The sequence below is a fragment of the Amphibalanus amphitrite genome, unplaced genomic scaffold, assembly GCF_019059575.1.
Source record: "Amphibalanus amphitrite isolate SeventyFive unplaced genomic scaffold, NRLGWU_Aamphi_draft 001440F_arrow, whole genome shotgun sequence".
In the NCBI taxonomy this organism is placed as follows: domain Eukaryota; kingdom Metazoa; phylum Arthropoda; class Thecostraca; order Balanomorpha; family Balanidae; genus Amphibalanus; species Amphibalanus amphitrite.
In genome coordinates this window covers 55,253-73,078 of record NW_024882933.1, presented here as the reverse complement: position 1 = coordinate 73,078, position 17,826 = coordinate 55,253, and the positions used below count along the sequence as shown (strand labels likewise).

At 47.5% G+C, this 17,826-nt stretch overlaps 1 protein-coding gene across 2 annotated transcripts; it reads right to left on the bottom strand.

The window, feature by feature from the left end:
• Window positions 1-838: 838 nt before the first annotated feature.
• LOC122373078 (cytadherence high molecular weight protein 3-like) lies at window positions 839-11,616 on the bottom strand. Of its 2 annotated transcripts, none has more exons than XM_043350827.1 (3): window positions 10,228-11,616; window positions 1,917-2,069; window positions 839-1,630 (listed from the first exon to the last, which is right to left on the bottom strand). In XM_043350827.1, the coding sequence occupies exons 2-3, from the start codon at window positions 2,044-2,046 to the stop codon at window positions 1,059-1,061; spliced, it is 702 nt and encodes a 233-aa protein (XP_043206762.1). In that variant the 5' UTR covers window positions 2,047-2,069; window positions 10,228-11,616; the 3' UTR covers window positions 839-1,058. The 2 variants fall into 2 exon arrangements, with proteins under 2 accessions (XP_043206762.1, XP_043206763.1); XM_043350828.1 differs by having other exon boundaries at window positions 10,391-11,616.
• Between the last annotated feature and the right edge of the window lie 6,210 nt (window positions 11,617-17,826).

Here is a 17,826-nt window from a genome sequence, read left to right as displayed (position 1 = left end):
AATCGAGTTGTATAGGTAGGTATACATGAGGCAACTATTCTATTTCTCATATCGGGACTATAGAAGTCGCTGGTGGCCGCTTTGCCCCAGGACATGGGGCAAAGTGGCCAAAATGGATATGTTTAAATTTTTGCCAATATCTCCTTTACGTAAACGCCCTTAGAAATGAAACGCAGTGGAAATAACAGGCAATTTAATAGGGATCACGTTGATAGGTACAGAAATAACTTTTCCAAGTTTAAAAATCAAGCGTCGGCATCATAAGAAACGTTAGGGTAGCCGCTTTGCCCCACCCTCTCCTAGGTAACTATATGAGCGAGGTGCGTGGCCTGCGAGTGCGACCGTCAGGGCTACGCGTTCAAACGCAGTGATGACTATGTGTAGTGTAATCGCTGCTTATGGCAATATACATCATTTATGGCATGTGCCGTGCAAAGATGGGGATTTCAGAATTTCTTTCGGACCCGATGTCTCTGCAGCTCTCATCCGATTTCAACCTCCTTAAAAAAAAACGCTACCCTTAGGTACAGTTGTTACGTAAACTGGCTCTTGTCTGACCACGGAAGAAGATAAGCGGCAAAAGTTCAAAGGCTGCGTGGCTGAGGTCAGGCCACCAAATTACGTTGTGACCTCTCCGAAAGGCAAATGCTGATTGTCAGGCTACATGCATCGACTGAACTGAACGATCGCAGTTTTAGCCTCCAGTGACGGATAGAACTAAGAGAATGTATGGATTGTATCCGGTTTCTACCTACCTATATCAAGGACCCATGGCTCCGAATCGCAGTTCTAAATTAACACAGCTCGTTGCTGACAACTAACCATGAAACATGCGTTTGTTAACAACACACGTCAACGTTTATTTCCAAGCGCATTTACAATCGGCTGCGATTTGACGAAGTGCTAAAACTCGACGAGGTATGGGTGAATATGAAACATAAAGATGCATCGATTCGACTTCACATTTATTTTTCGGTACGGCATTTTGCGGTCTGCATAAGCCCGACCTTGTGAGTGGAGGATCTATTCTTGATGTTCTGTATCAACGTTCGACCGCCTTAGCCCACTTTGTCCACCGCTCCAACAACCTTGGGTACATCTTTTACCACGTCCACCACTTTCGGTACCGTTTCTACCGCCTTGGGTACCGTTTCTACCGCCTTCGGTACCGTTTCTACCACTTTTGGTACCGTTTCTACCACATTGGGTACCGTTTCTACCACCTTCGGTACCGTTTCTACCACCTTAGGTACCGTTTCGACCACCTTAGGTACCTTTTCGACCACCTTCGGTACCGTTTCTACCACTTTCGGTACCGTTTCTACCACTTTTGGTACGGTTTCTACCACCTTTGGTACCGTTTCTACCACCTTCGGTACCGTTTCTACCACTTTCGGTACCGTTTCTACCACTTTCGGTACGGTTTCTACCACCTTCGGTACCGTTTCTACCACTTTCGGTACGGTTTCTACCACTTTCGGTACCGTTTCTACCACCTTCGATACCGTTTCTACCACTTTCGGTACCGTTTCCACCACTTTGGGTACGACTTCTAACACTTTCGGCAGCGTTCCCACCACTCCGAGCACATCACCCAGCGCCTGCAGCTGAGGCGCCGCCGACACGCCGCCTGTGGCAGAGAGATGACGATGTTAGACCAAATGTCGACGAACACGACGAGTGAGAAGTAAAATGGGCATACGTAATGCTTATGCGAACAAGTGAAAGACGAAAAACGATCATCAGGTTAAGTAAAGTCGATATCCGATCATTTTGCCTAACGCCGAGGAGAGTTAAAAGAAGAGAGTTTTTACTTTTTCCACAACGCTTACATAAATGTTGTGAGCTATGCTTAAGTTCAGCATGTAATGCTTTCTGGAAGCAGCAAGGAACAATGCAGCGCAGGACGAACTTACCCGTGGCCAGTAGTCCCAATAAGAGCAAGACCAGCAGTGGAAGGTATTGAACGGGCGCCATGGCTTCACTCGCTGCTGCACGCTGTTCTGGGACTCTCTGCAGCGTGTTGACAACGTATAATGCAGCCATGTTGATGACCCCCTATCTTATACCTGCGAGAAAGGTTGTCGGTGACGGTCGGCCCCCTCCGCGGAGCGGATGGGCGACCTTTGGATGCAGAGGGGAGCTGTGTGTACCTATATGGTCAGTGGTGTACTGTTAACAAGAGGGGAGGGACTGACACGTGTGTAAACGGATGTGGCTGAAACACGGATGTCACTGAAAACAACATGTTACTGTAGCGGGGCTCGGCTGCAAGATATTTTATTTGTTTGTTTGTTTGCGAGGCTGGTCAGTCACTGGGGCATATAGACTGCTACACTGATGGAGTGGGCAATGGGGTTAAGTTGGAATGCAAAAAAAAGGATTTTTCACAAGGTTACCCTGATACATCTCTCTCCCCGATCAAAGGATTAAAATAACAAAAGTTCATTAACGCTGCAAAATTCCATTAACTGCACAGAGGGGCGCCTCCCACTGGATATAACCATTCATGCTCCCATTCACACCATCATGCATACCTTCCTTTGATACAAATTAAAACGCCAGGTCGCTAAACTGGCCCCTCCCTGTTTACCTAACCTCCCCCAGTGGTGTACAGTAGCCGTTCGTAAGCATGCGTCAAAACCTTTGTCCTTTACCATTATACATGATCTCTGGAAATTTCCTCCTTAGAATGTACGTCCGTTGCTTGGTAAAATGTATTATTCCCATTCGACTGCTATAGTTCTCTCTTAACTTAAAGCTCGCCCCTAAAAAATACAACCCTTCCCAAAATACTCATTAACTCCAACCGGCTTTACTCACCCTGCGATTTCCGTTTACAATTAACCAATATGGCTCAATCATCATAGATAATACCGATCGAGTGACAATAACATACACGTCATACCTTGTCGGATCTTGGCCCTCCCCTCTTTCTGATATCTACGGCAGCGGAGGCCTAAAATCCTAACATTAACGCCGCGGTCACATGCCGGAGCAGAACCGGCATGTGATGGACCAAACTTCCACGCCGCCGGTGGTGCGGCCGTGCCCTGCCTATCCCCCGGGTCACAGATCCGTCAGTCAGGCTCCGCAGGTAGCACTATACCGGGGTTTCCGTGATGGACAGAACCTAACTTTTGTCGAAGTGAGATTTTAATAGCAGGCCGGATTCTCCCTGCATTGAAAGAGGGGACTTCCTCCGATCCTCCTTTTGAATCACTCCGGGTGGCCGAAACTCCGACGATTCACCTACCTCGTCCCCGTGGCTTCCACCAACGACAAACCACGGCTGTGGGGTATACCTCCTCCCACGCCCCCCGGGTCCCTTCACCGCCCGTGGCCTAGGAACAGCCGACTTTTCTGCCACTGCCCCGCATCTGGCCTGAGGGAGTGTACTGCGCACCATTCTGGAGCGACTCCCCCTTCCAGGTTCTTGAGACAAATATGAATACACCTTTCTGATGCTCTAGTCTCCCCCCCCCCTCGGGACGCCACCCGAGCTCTTACAACCTTCGAGTCACCCTTCCTTTAACTGCCGTCGCAGACCCTACACAAGAAAATAAACCACCGCGTGGCCATAGCTACCTGACTAACTGCGACAGGGCCAATGCCGACTTACAGCAGTCACATGACACGAACGCGTGGTTGTAAAATGTTACCTGGCCGGCACCGGAACTCAAGCCGGTCTCCTTCCCTGCGCCACCCCGGCGCAATAAATACCCTTCCTTGACCTCCCTGAATACCTTCCCGCGCTTTCCTGCGCTATCCGTGCACAATAATTTTCAGCGTGACCAGGTCCTAACCAAATCCGTTCTCGTGATCTGCTGGTGAAAGGGCTCCTGCGGTGGACCCCGTTCGGCAGAATACGCCGGGTATAACCTAACTTTTTGATACCGGAGTGGGGAGTTAAAGGCGGGTGGAATGCTTCCTGCCTGAGGGGTATACCGATCCATGCCGATCGACCCTCGCTTTAGAACCACTCCGGCGGCCGAAATGTTGACGAACGGGTGAACAATCCCGTACGGTGGCTCTCTCCGCGACAATCCACGTTCGTGAGACGCTGTGCCCTCACGCAATACCGGGGAAAACTCACACCCTGAATCGAACATTCATGCATGAGAACCTCCCGTAATCGAGCAACACTTTCTGTGTCCCTCTGAACTGGTCATTGGGGAGATATAAGATCTGAAAGGCACCGTTCTGGCACCTCCCCAAAGCCAGGTGGTGCGACGGCCTGTACACTCATCGTGAATGCTCCGTCACACCCCACCGGTTTCCCGCCTGAGTCATCAGGACTTATAAATCATATGGGTCTTAGCCGTGACCGAGACACGGCTATTTATTTTGCCCGACTTACGCCGTAGAAACATCCAGAGGGGCATTTGACGAGCCAGATCATTCAAACGTAAGAGCATGTTGTTTGAGTCACTTGGGTCGTCGTCACTGTCTACGGAATGATGTTGAACCTTTGCCCGAAATACGTTTGCCTCGAAATGACTCAGAGTAAAACGCGCACAAAATAATTAAGTAAACGAAATTATCTATATCTAACTACCTAAGGACGGAGAACCTGCGAAACAAGCCAACAGAGCCGACCTCCTTAGTGTCCAGCACCCAATAACCAAATTTACTACTTCCTCGTCTCATACCCCTGAATTGTAACCGTAACTTCCCGACCTCCTCTTGGCCCAGAAATCCAACGTCCTGACCTCCCGGTGGCCTTACTCGTACCTGACCTGTACCCTCCATTAGTCCGGCCTTCCTACCCTTTTACTACCTTGGCTCTCTATAACCTTCCCTGTGAACTGTAATCTCGAACGAGCACTGACATACATTTACCATAGTTTAGACATTCAATAGCTTAATTTAAACTCTCCTCCCCACTCCCATCTCTCATCAGTGAAGTAGTCGCGTCGGTGGGCTTATCACACACAGGGGTGTCACATGCATAGACAGCCTCGCAGCCCCTAAACGTTACGCCAACCAATGTATCCCATATCTGTATCCTTTATCCTATACTTAGCTCGTAATCCCTCCTAGAGTATCCCATCCTTAAAAAAAAAAAAAAAACATAAAAAACTACGACCATGTTCGCCCTTAACCCGCGCCCCACTGGGGGGGGGGGGGCTATTTATAGCCCCCCCTCCCGTTTTTCTGCAATAACTTCCAAACCGCTTGACGAATCGACGCCAAACTTTCAGTACCTTCGGCTGCATCAATTTGACACCTTGTGTCAAAATTTGAACTTCGTAGCTACCATAGGTCGGCCGGAAATGACGTCAGAGTGACGTCATGTTCGTCCGATTTCGACGCAAAACATTGAACCACGGCAATCGCTCCCAAGAGCTCAGTTTTTAAGCTAGATCCAATTTCTTTGCATGAAAGGACTCAGAATTGACCGCGCTATCAAACTGCTATCTTAGATTTTCAAAATTTTGAAAATTTTGAAAATTTTATATAATAATATTCAAAATTTATATTTTTATATTTTTTTCAAAAAGTTTTAGACTTTTCGAAAAAACCGGAATATATGTGACAGAACGCATAATTATGACTAACTCTAGCAAGTTTAAGCTAAATATCTTCAAAAATGGCCAAGTTATACGCATTATTGCAAAAAATTCAAAATTATTAATTTTTCAAATCAATTTTTCAGTACGTATTTGGCATCGTACACCAATATAAATGGCACCATCGTGTTCCTGAGCTCAAACTGCATCCAATAGACACCTTTTTTGTTGAAAAATTTCAACTTAAAAATTTGACCTTTTTTGACCTGAAAGTGACCTGACCTAAGCTAATTTCGACTCAAAATGACCTTGAATGACACAGACGACATCAAATTCGAAATCTATGGCCTAAATGGACCATAAAACATGTGTCACGTGACCGACGCATGATATAATATTTTCGTGACCTGTGATGACCTGACCCTGACCTGAAAATCAAAGTACAAGTTTGGTACCCTCAAGGTATCTAGAGCATCTGTTCACGAGTGTGGAAACCAAAAATGAGCCTGATCTGACTTGTAAGACGGCGGCCAGAGCCCAAAATGTGAACAAGCCAAAGTGCTAATAATTTTTACTTTGACCTGACCTGTGACGTCATCGGTGACCTCGAGGTCAATTAAATTAGGTTTCGCTCGACAGTTTTTCCGGGGCTATCAGACGCCGTTTGAATTTTGACGATCGGCCCAGTAGTTTCGGAGTTATGAGGGGGGGCTATGAATAGCCCCCCCCCCCCCAGTAGGGCGTGTTATACACAGACCCCAGTGGGGCGCGGGTTAACATACTGAAATTACCACTGCTGCCGACACAGAATCTAAGAAAGCAGGGCCCTACGCACATCGGTCGCCGAACCGGGTTTCGAACTATAATCAATGACGTCATCAAAGGGTCGGAATGAGACTTTTACTGTTCTCAGAAGCGCGCGCGTATGAATGGTGCACCCTGCCCCGGCATGTCGAGAGTCCTGTGTCAATGACGTCACTCATCGATGGTCACGGCAAGAATAGTTCCGATGACGTCATCAAAGGTTCCAAACGAGTCCTTTTCCTACTCTCCAATGTAAATGAATATGAATGGCATGACCAGCCCGACGTACTGAGGGCTCCGGGCCTATGACGTCACTCATCTGAGGGCGCTGTTGGCATTAGGCCCATGACATCACGAGGATGATCACCATGTGTTTCTCAGTCACCCTGAATAGTGGGCGCGGTCCGGGTGAGCCTACGTGGACCGGGGCTATAGCACCGTCAAGTGCACAATTGGAGCGGCCTGCATGGCCCCGGAGGGCACCGATCGACAACATCTCCTCTCACATTGCCTGAGGGCAGACGTCACGCCCCTGACAGCGATCAGTCAGTTCTGCAGTGATCTGCAGTGAGCTTTGCGGCCCTTTACTGGGATAGAACCAGTAGCTGCCCATAACGCACCACCGCCGCCCCTCTGGGACGGCTCTGCTCCCCGCTGGCAGTTAATCCCCCTTAATGACCGCTCGCTGGGGTCGGGCGGCTGCCTTCTGCTTGAGAATGGCGCGGGGCGCCATGCCAGTCTGTATAGGATGGCCCTCTGGACCGTCTTCAGGAAGGAGTGATGCTCTATTACGCCACGGGGTGGCGCGCAGAGCATATTTGGGGACGACCGGTGGTGCCGTGCGCCGTCCAGGCCATGGTGACGTCATGCAGGGGTGACCGTCGCACTGGACCACCGGTCAACTCGGTCGGCCAGCTCGGCAGCGAGCTCGGCAGCGGGCTAACTGGACTGGAGGCACTAGCCGTCCATACGGCACGGCCGTCCGCTGTTCCCCTCTTGGGGTCTCCCCGACCAGACGGCGATGTACCCTGTCCCGGCGCCGGTCGGCTGGTATGCGCTAATGACCCTGACCCCGCCGCGAACCGAGCGGACGGTGAGGATTATCGGGGCGGGCGCCGGCCCGGCGCGGTTTCTGCTCGACTGCGGGGACCGCTTCCGTCTACCGCGGCGACATGCTATTATGAGTGCAGCGCGCTGGACACCTGTCGTACTGATCGTTTACAATTGTGATTCCTCCCGTGTTATATAAACAATCGACATCACCCGCAATGGGGGACCTTTCCGGGCAAAATGAATGGGAAGACGAAAGATAAAGGGGAGAGAGAGAGAGAGAGAGAGAGAGAGAGAGAGAGAGAGAGAGAGAGAGAGAGAGGGAAGAGAGAGAAAGAGAGAGAGAGAGAGTGAGAGAGAGTGAGAGAGAGAGAGAGAGAGGGAAGAGAGAGAAAGAGAGAGAGAGAGTGAGAGTGAGAGAGAGAGAGAGAGAGAGAGAGAGAGAGAGAGAGAGAGAGAGAGAGAGAGAGAGAGAGAGAGAGAGAGAGAGAGAGAGAGAGAGAGAGAGAGAGAGAGAGAGAGAGAGAGAGAGAGAGAGAGAGAGAGAGAGAGAGAGAGAGAGAGACGAGGGAAGTGGATGATGTGAGCGTTTTTAGGGAAGGGCTAACTACAGGGAAGGGGAGCCAGACAACCAGACATTCATGGACGGTCGCCAGACGCACCGACCGACATTTTGACAAATCCACGGACCGACAATCTAACCCATTTGACAGAAGGACGTGCAGACAATTGGACCGACAAACCGACGGGGTGGCTAGCGAGACAGGTCGACTCTCTCACCGACTGGATGGCGTGCAATCTGACGAATAAACAGACGAACGGGCTGGCAGACCGACATGATTGACCGACCAACAGATTAAACCACCGGCGGACTGACCGACGGACTGACAGGCCAGACCGACAGACAGATGGGCTGACAGAGAGGTAGACAGACAGGCAGACAGACAGACAGACAGACAGACAGACAGACAGACAGACAGACAGACAGACAGACAGACAGGCCGACGACTTATCGATCGACTGGACGATGACCACAGTTGGGAAGGTGGCGGTGTCGATTATTTACACGCATACTTGAATGCACTGTAAAAATGGATCAACTTCAGTGTCCGTTAAATGTTAGATGACTTGAATGATCCTCAGGTTTAATCGGATTATCCAGATCATTCTCAACTAATATAATGCCCTAATTGAACATCTAACCGCATTGATCTCCTCCCTTACAAACAAAAGTCCATGTTCAATCGTTCTTTGACAGCGTAATTGCTTGTCACTGACCTCGCACGGCCCCGTCACGCTCCCGACGCGCGCCCGGCCGTCCGTCCCGCTCCGACTCGCTAATCCGCTGCTCCACCCGGCCCGTCTGATCCCTTCCCATGCGGCAGACCGCCCCCCCGCATTCCTTCCGAGAGCGCAGCTGACCGTCGCCACCCGGCCGCGGGTTGAGTGATTAATGGCACGCGATTGTTCCTATTCTTTCCTTGGATAATCCTATCACTTAATCACCAGGACAGCTAATGATATAAATGTGTAGCGTACTACTGCATTTTACCGTGTCGTAAGGAATCTGAACGCAAAGCAATTCTGTAAGTCGATCGAGGCGATATCGAGCTATTCATGAATTATAAGGACAAGTCGGATTGCTTCCCATCAAAGGTTCTACTTTACTTTGGAGACCGAACCATAATAACAGTTAAAATTTAACCATAAGCACGTCCATTTCGCTTACGTTTTTAAAAGCACAACAAAGAAACGGCAAAACACAAAGTACAGCGTCATGGCACGTATGTTATTTCAAAGTATTTGAAAATAAGTACCTAACAGATGCTGCATAAAACAAATTATTAGCTGATCAGATAAGTCTGAGGTGTGAGCTACTGATTCTATACCGAAATTAACCTGAGATATCCGAAATGAAGGCCGGTAAATGACGATAATGGACTGACGATATTTTGCAACGGGGTAAAGAATTAACTGGAAAAAAACAAACAAACAGACTGAGGAGATTTAATTGCTGGGAAACTTAGCTACGGAACCGCCTTCACCAAACTGTACGCCATCAGTGATCAGCCGATCGGCCGGCCGGTTCAGCCGCACCGCTAGCACAGACGCTGACGTGAGACAAATCACTTGCGCCGCCGGAATCCTCGTGATTAGTGGACCCATTGTGTATCCCGTTGAGACCCACACGATATTCCCCCAGTCTTGTCACCTGCAAGGCCCACCGAAGTGTCCCGGCCCCGCCATAAACGTGTTTAAACTTCCCGATCGCTCCCCATTTGTGATCTCATTTCCCAATTAACTCTGAAAGAATCGTTCCATTATCCCCGGTTTATTCACAAAAGCGGAGAGATCAAATTAGCCAAAGACTTTACACCGACCAATTCTAAACAGAAATTGATATCAAATTTAAGATAACAGCGCTAATAACCTATTTCCCTAAGAGCTAGTGGCACGATTGGCAAACCAAGGTAACAAAGTGTAATCAAACCCGGAAGCCGGACGATAGGCCAGTCAGATAATTAACATGCGCAGGCAGAAAGCATTACCCTCCCCCTTCAGAGATTAACCCGGGGAGCACCTCTGATGAGCGGAGCAGAGCCCGACCACGACGCCACGCCACAGTGCCAGGTGTCAGGACACGCCTCCCCTGTGACCCTGCTAATGAACCCATCGATTATCCCCACACACCACACTCACATATACTCACACCTATTCTACTGTCCCCTCTAATCAGATCCATCAGTAACCAATAAGGCCGGATTAATCACCTCAGGGAGAGAGAGAGAGACCAGGGCGGCAAACAGGGCACATGATAAGGAAAAGATGGGCTGAGCAGACTTGTGCCACCAGTGCTAACCTTTTGGTGCTGGGTGCCAAATTTGATACAATGGCTGACTGGGTGGCGCTGAGCTGACCGTTGAATGACGAGAGATTGAGACGAGCAGACGAGGCGTGGTACCGCCGGCGCAGACTGCGAATGTGACCGGCGAGCAGGTCTTGGCTCCCGTGCAGGGACTTACTTGTTTACTGGCGTCAGCCCTCTGGGTCGTCGAGCCGGCGGCGGGAAGCTGGCCATGACCGGAGAGATAGAGATGAGGGCAGGCGCCAGACGGCGCCGACCCGTCCACCTCTTGCGTCACCACCGACTGGACTGTGCTCCACTGTCTCTGTCTGTCCTTGTTGTCCTGAGCCCCTCCTCTCCCTTTTCTGCCCTTTTTGTATCCCTCTCGCCGCCTCCTCGGGCCATCTTCTGAATCCTCAACTTCGCTCCGCCCCTTTTCTGTCGATATCGGTTGTATTTCTTGCCAAAAAGGTTCATGTTTCCATCAGTTTGACCCTGGATTTGAGCTTTAAATCGTCCAACTTTTGCAGCGCGCCCTCCGGGGGCCGTAGTCATGGTGATATTTTGTCTTCAACGGTGCTCCTCCTATTTCGAATTTTCCTTTCTCTGATAGGTGGGAACTCATAAGCTCCCACCCCTTCCCACAAAAATGTAACCTCAGGGCCAGCTGCCATGGTGTCGTAGCTCCGCCCACATTTCCATCTTCCATTCGAGCCTCAGACGCACTCCTGACGCCGGTCGCGGAGGATGGGGAGAGGCGGAGCGGCGGTCCAGCTGCATATGGGTCACCGCATAATGGTGCTCAATGTCCCGGAATTCGGCGGAGTCCTTGATTAATACCGAGCGGCCTGAAATAGCAATACTTTTCTTCTTTTAGCTCCCCCTCTCCCCCGATGCCCGCCCTGCCAGACGTGCCCTCCATGCCGATGGTGATCGCAGGCCGACACCGGCCGTCTGGTGTGTGGGGGGGGGGTAGGGTGTGGGAGTCGAGAGATGACCCATTTCGCACGGCGGCCGGTGCCGAAAACAGCTGCGCCCTGCTTGCCCGGTGACGGTTCCTGGTGTTATGCTCCTGCCACTGCGTGCCTTCCAGGTGATCGCGTGTTTTTGAATGGCACGCGTGTCCGGGTCAACTGAAGCCGACGCCGGCCGTCTGGTGGGGTGCGGGTAGGGGCCGAAAGATGACCTCTTTCCCATGGCGAGCGTCACCAAAGCAGGTGCGCTCTGGTGTTATGTTCCTGCCGCTGCGTGATTTCCAGGCGGTCCCGTGTCTCTGATGGGGCGCAGGTTTGGGCCAGTGGCATGCCATTTCGTCTGTTCAGCTTCGAAAATAGAGGTGTTTGCTTCAAAACTGCCCTTGTGTTCCGTGTCAGAGGCGCAGCTGCAGCGATTTAATCGAACGTGGCGCTGATATGTGCTACCCTTTCAGAATACTCTTGTGTTGAGTCCGGTCAGAATTTTCCCATGGTCGTCGGACGGTCATCAGTGGCATTGCCAGTTATTTTTGGATGTCAGCTGCCGTGAGAGGGCCGGGCCTGGACAGATGAGAGAGCCGGGCCTCTGTGCCCTGTGCGGCGCACGCAGGTGGCTGGGGTCGGCCGGCGGACGACTGATGACTCTGTTTATGAAAAGAGTCGGGCGCCAGACTGCAAAGCCGGCCGCTCACGCTTTGAAGATTAGGGTGGGAGCGGGTGACACGCTTCCCCTCCCACGGCCTAAATGTGTTGGGTTTTCGCAGCTGCCCTCCTCTGCGCCTGGCCCCGTCCCGGCTGATATTGTGGGTCGGTGTGCCGCGGCCGGGAGCCGGCGTCCGCAAAGAAAATGAACGCGGCAGCGTTACATTACATAACTAAAACTGCGTGGTTACGATAAAGGATGCAACTGAAACAGCGACGTCGGTGCATCGGTTGCTAAAAGCGAGGTCACTTGCATTTTGTCAGTGTTTGCTGGGATATATCGTCCAAAATTAACGACAGCTTACAGCTATGGGCTTGAGTTGTGACTGGAGAGATCAGCCAGCATTCACGTGCGTGAAGTTAGCGTCGTATTCCGCGACGGATTCAGCGTCGAGTCCGAATTTCAACTAAACCCAACCTATCCGATGCAGTTTGGGACGCTGATTCCGAATATCGTATTCATTTCAAATTTCAAGGTCATCTTCAAGGTCAAATCACGGATTGAAATTTTGAGTCCCCCTATTTTTTCTACACCGATCGTCCGATCCAATTTCTGATGGTCGCATTCGATAGCTAGGGTCAGAATCTCGAGTTCCATAATATATACCTTATTAAAAATATTTGACCTTAAAGGTCAAATCACGGATTAAAATTTTGAGTCCCCCTATTTTTTCTACACCGATCGTCCGATCCAATTTCTGATGGTCGCATTCGATAGCTAGGGTCAGAATCTCGAGTTCCCTAATATATACCTTATTAAAAATATTTGACCTTAAAGGTCAAATCACGGATTGAAATTTTGAGTCCCCCTATTTTTTCTACACCGATCGTCCGATCCAATTTCTGATGGTCGTATTCGATAGCTAGGGTCAGAATCTCGAGTTCCCTAATATATACATTATTAAAAATATTTGACATTAAAGGTCAAATCACGGATTGAAATTTTGAGTCCCCCTATTTTTTCTACACCGATCGTCCGATCCAATTTCTGATGGTCGCATTCGATAGCCAGGGTCAGAATCTCGAGTTCCCTAATACATACCTTATTAAAAATATTTGACCTTAAAGGTAAAAGGACTCAAAATTTCAATCCGTGATTTGACCTTTAAGGTCAAATATTTTTAATAAGGTATATATTAGGGAATTCGAGATTCTGACCCTAGCTATCGAATGCAACCTTCAGAAATCGGATCGGACGATCGGTGTAGAAAAAATCGGGGGACTCAAAATTTCCATCCGTGATGTGACCTTTAAGGTCGAATATCCGTGATTTGACCTTTAAGGTCAAATATTTTAAATAAGGTATACATTAGGGAACTCGAGATTCTGACCCTAGCTATCGAATGCGACCATCAGAAATTGGATCGGACGATCGGTGTAGAAAAAATAGGGGACTCAAAATTTCAATCCGTGATTTGACCTTTAAGGACAAATATTTTTAACAAGGTATATATTAGGTAACTCGAGATTCTGACGCTAGCTAACGAATGCGACCATCAGAAATTGGATCGAACGATCGGTGTAGAAAAAATAGGGGGACTCAAAATTTCAATCCGTGATTTGACCTTTAAGGTCAAATATTTTTAATAAGGTATGTATTAGGGAACTCGAGATTCTGACCCTAGCTATCGAATGCGATCATCAATAATTGGATCGGACGATCGGTGTAGAAAAAATAGGGGGACTCAAAATTTCAATCCGTGATTTGACCTTTAAGGTCAAATATTTTTAATAAGGTATATACTAGGGAACTCGAGATTCTGACCCTAGCTATCGAATGCGACCATCAGAAATTGGATCGGACGATCGGTGTAGAAAAAATAGGGGGACTCAAAATTTCAATCCGTGATTTGACCTTTAAGGTCAAATATTTTTAATAAGGTATATATTAGGGAATTCGAGATTCTGACCCTAGCTATCGAATACGACCTTCAGACATCGGATCGGACGATCGGTGTAGAAAAAATCAGGGGACTCAAAATTTCAATCCGTGATGTGACCTTTTAGGTCGAATATCCGTGATTGGACCATTAAGGTCAAATATTTTTAATAAGGTATATACCAGGGAACTCGAGATTCTGACCCTAGCTATCGAATGCGACCATCAGAAATTGGATCGGACGATCGGTGTAGAAAAAATAGGGGGACTCAAAATTTCAATCCGTGATTTGACCTTTAAGGTCAAATATTTTTAATAAGGTATATATTAGGGAACTCGAGATTCTGACCCTAGCTATCGAATGCGACCATCAAAAATTGGATCGGACGATCGGTGTAGAAAAAATAGGGGGACTCAAAATTTCAATCCGTGATTTGACCTTTAAGGTCAAATATTTTTAATAAGGTATATATTAGGGAACTCGAGATTCTGACCCTAGCTATCGAATGCGACCATCAGAAATTGGATCGGACGATCGGTGTAGAAAAAATAGGGGGACTCAAAATTTTAATCCGTGATTTGACCTTTAAGGTCAAATATTTTTAATAAGGTATGTATTAGGGAACTCGAGATTCTGACCCTAGCTATCGACGGCGACCATCAGAAATTAGATCGGACGATCGGTGTAGAAAAATAGGGGGACTCAAAATTTCAATCCGTGATTTGACCTTTAAGGTCAAATATTTTTAATAAGGTATATATTAGGGAACTCGAGATTCTGACCCTAGCTATCGAATGCTACCATCAGAAATTGGATCGGACGATCGGTGTAGAAAAAATAGGGGGACTCAAAATTTCAATCCATGATTTGACCTTTAAGGTCAAATATTTTTAATAAGGATTATATTAGGGAATTCGAGATTCTGACCCTAGCTATCGAATGCGACCTTCAGAAATCGGATCGGACGATCGGTGTAGAAAAAATCGGGGGACTCAAAATTTCAATCCGTGATGTGACTTTTAAGGTCGAATATCCGTGATTTGACCTTTAAGGTCAAATATTTTTAATAAGGCATATATTAGGGAACTCGAGATTCTGACCCTAGCTATCGAATGCGACCATCAGAAATCGGATCGGACGATCGGTGTAGAAAAAATTGGGGAACTCAAAATTTCAATCCGTGATTTGACCTTGAAGGTCAAATATTTTTAATAAGGTATATATCAAGGAAATCGAGATGCTGACCCTAGCTATCGAATGCGACCATCAGAAATTGGATCGGACGATCGGTGTAGAAAAAATAGGGGGACTCAAAATTTCAATCCGTGATTTGACCTTTAAGGTCAAATATTTTTAATAAGGTATATATATGAGAACTCGAGATTCTGACCCTAGCTATCGAATGCGACCATCAGAAATTGGATCGGATGATCGATGTAGAAAAAATAGGGGGACTCAAAATTTCAATCCGTGATTTGACCTTTAAGGTCAAATATTTTTAATAAGGTAAGTATTAGGGAACTCAAAATTCTGACCCTAGCTATCGACTGAGACCATCAGAAATTGGATCGGACGATCGGTGTAGAAAAAATAGGGGGACTCAAAATTTCAATCAGTGATTTGACCTTTAAGGTCAAATATTTTTAATAAGGTATATATTAGGGAATTCGAGATTTTGACCCTAGCTATCGAATGCAACCTTCAGAAATCGGATCGGACGATTGGTGTAGAAAAAATCGGGGGACTCAAAATTTCAATCCGTGATGTGACCTTTAAGGTCGAATATCCGTGATTTGACCTTTAAGGTCAAATATTTTTAAAAAGGTATATTTTAGGGAACTCGAGATTCTGACCCTAGCTATCGAATGCGACCATCAGAAATCGGATCGGACGTTCGGTGTAGAAAAAATTGGGGGACTCAAAATTTCAATCCGTGATTTGACCTTTAAGGTCAAATATTTTTAATAAGGTATATATTAGGGAACTCGAGATTCTGACCCTAGCTATCGAATGCGACCATCAGAAATTGGATCGGACGATCGGTGTAGAAAAAATAGGGGGACTCAAAATTTCAATCCGTGATTTGACCTTTAAGGTTAAATATTTTTAATAAGGTATATATTAGAGAACTCGAGATTCTGACCCTAACTATCGAATGCGACCATCAGAAATTGGATCGGACGATCGGTGTAGAAAAAATAGGGGACTCAAAATTTCAATCCGTGATTTGACCTTTAAGGTCAAATATTTTTAATAAGGTATGTATAAGGGAACTCGAGATTCTGACCCTAGCTATCGACTGCGACCATCAGAAATTGGATCGGACGATCGGTGTAGAAAAAATAGGGGGACTCAAAATTTCAATCCGTGATTTGACCTTTAAGGTCAAATATTTTTAATAAGGTATATATTAGGGAACTCGAGATTCTGACCCTAGCTATCGAATGCGACCATCAGAAATTGGATCGGACGATCGGTGTGGAAAAAATAGGGGGACTCAAAATTTCAATCCGTGATGTGACCTTTAAGGTCGAATATCCGTGATTTGACCTTTAAGGTCAAATATTTTTAATAAGGTATATACTAGGGAACTCGAGATTCTGACCCTAGCTATCGAATGCGACCATCAGAAATTGGATCGGACGATCGGTGTAGAAAAAATAGGGGGACTCAAAATTTCAATCCGTGATTTGACCTTTAAGGTCAAATATTTTTAATAAGGTATATATTAGGGAATTCGAGATTCTGACCCTAGCTATCGAATGCGACCTTCAGAAATCGGATCGGACAATCGGTGTAGAAACAATCGGGGGACTCAAAATTTCAATCCGTGATGTGACCTTTAAGGTCGAATATCCGTGATTTGACCTTTAAGGTCAAATATTTTTAATAAGATATGCATTAGGGAACTCGAGATTCTGACCCTAGCTATCGAATGCGACCATCAGAAATTGGATCGGACGATCGGTGTAGAAAAAATAGGGGGACTCAAAATTTCAATCCGTGATTTGACCTTTAAGGTCAAATATTTTTAATAAGGTATATATTAGGGAACTCGAGATTCTGACCCTAGCTATCGATTGCGACCATCAGAAATTGGATCGGACGATCGGTGTAGAAAAAATAGGGGGACTCAAAATTTCAATCCGTGATTTGACCTTTAAGGTCAAATATTTTTAATAAGGTGTATATTAGGGAATTCGAGATTCTGACCTTAGCTTTCGAATGCGACCTTCAGAAATCGGATCGGACGATCGGTGTAGGAAAAATCGGGGACTCAATTTCAATCCGTGATTTGACCTTGAAGATGACCTTGAAATTTGAAATGAATACGATATTCGGAATCAGCGTCCCAAACTGCATCGGATAGGTTGGGTTTAGTTGAAATTCGGACTCGACGCTGAATCCGTCGCGGAATACGACGCTAACTTCACGGACGTCCAGCATTCAAAGCCCCCAGCTTGTCTGTCGAGTGAGAGCCTCCGGCTGATCTGTCGAGTGGTCGGATAGGGCCTTGGAGTGGTCGTTGCGCTTACCCGTTGCAATGTGGGGGCCGGGAGAACGTGTCTGTCTGACGTCCGCCCTGCCGCCGGGATCGGCGACCATGTCCATTAGGGACTTGCCATGGCGCGCTGAGCGCTGAATCAGCTGGCCTAAGGTGGATAATCCTCCAGTTGGCATTGTATACGTAAGGTGCTCCAGTTGACATTGTATGGTGGATAATCCGCCGGTTGACATTGTAAGGTAGATAATTATCCAGTTGACATGGGACAGCATCTCGTCCGGTCAGCGGAGTGAAATGTCCATCCATTCCGCTACCCAGGTAGCCTAACTGTTCACTGTATTGTGCAATCACACAAATTGAGTCTGTTTATGGCATGGGCCGTCCTGAGTCCCCTGGTATTAATTGAAGTCCGCCGGCCCAAAGAAAGTCAGTTATTGACCTCTGGGAGTGACGAGTCTTTCGAGGTTCGAACGTCCAACTGACCCGGCCGGCCCCGAGCCCCCCTTCCCCCATAACCGTCCCCTTTGACCTCTCCAGGAACGCCAATATGACG

Coding starts and splice junctions, on each gene's coding strand:
- LOC122373078 (XM_043350827.1), bottom strand. CDS start 2,046: ATGGCTGCATTATACGTTGTCAACACGCTGCAGAGAGTCCCAGAACAG. Junction 1,631..1,916: donor ATTGGGACTACTGGCCACGG/GTAAGTTCGTCC, acceptor TCTCTGCCACAG/GCGGCGTGTCGGCGGCGCCT.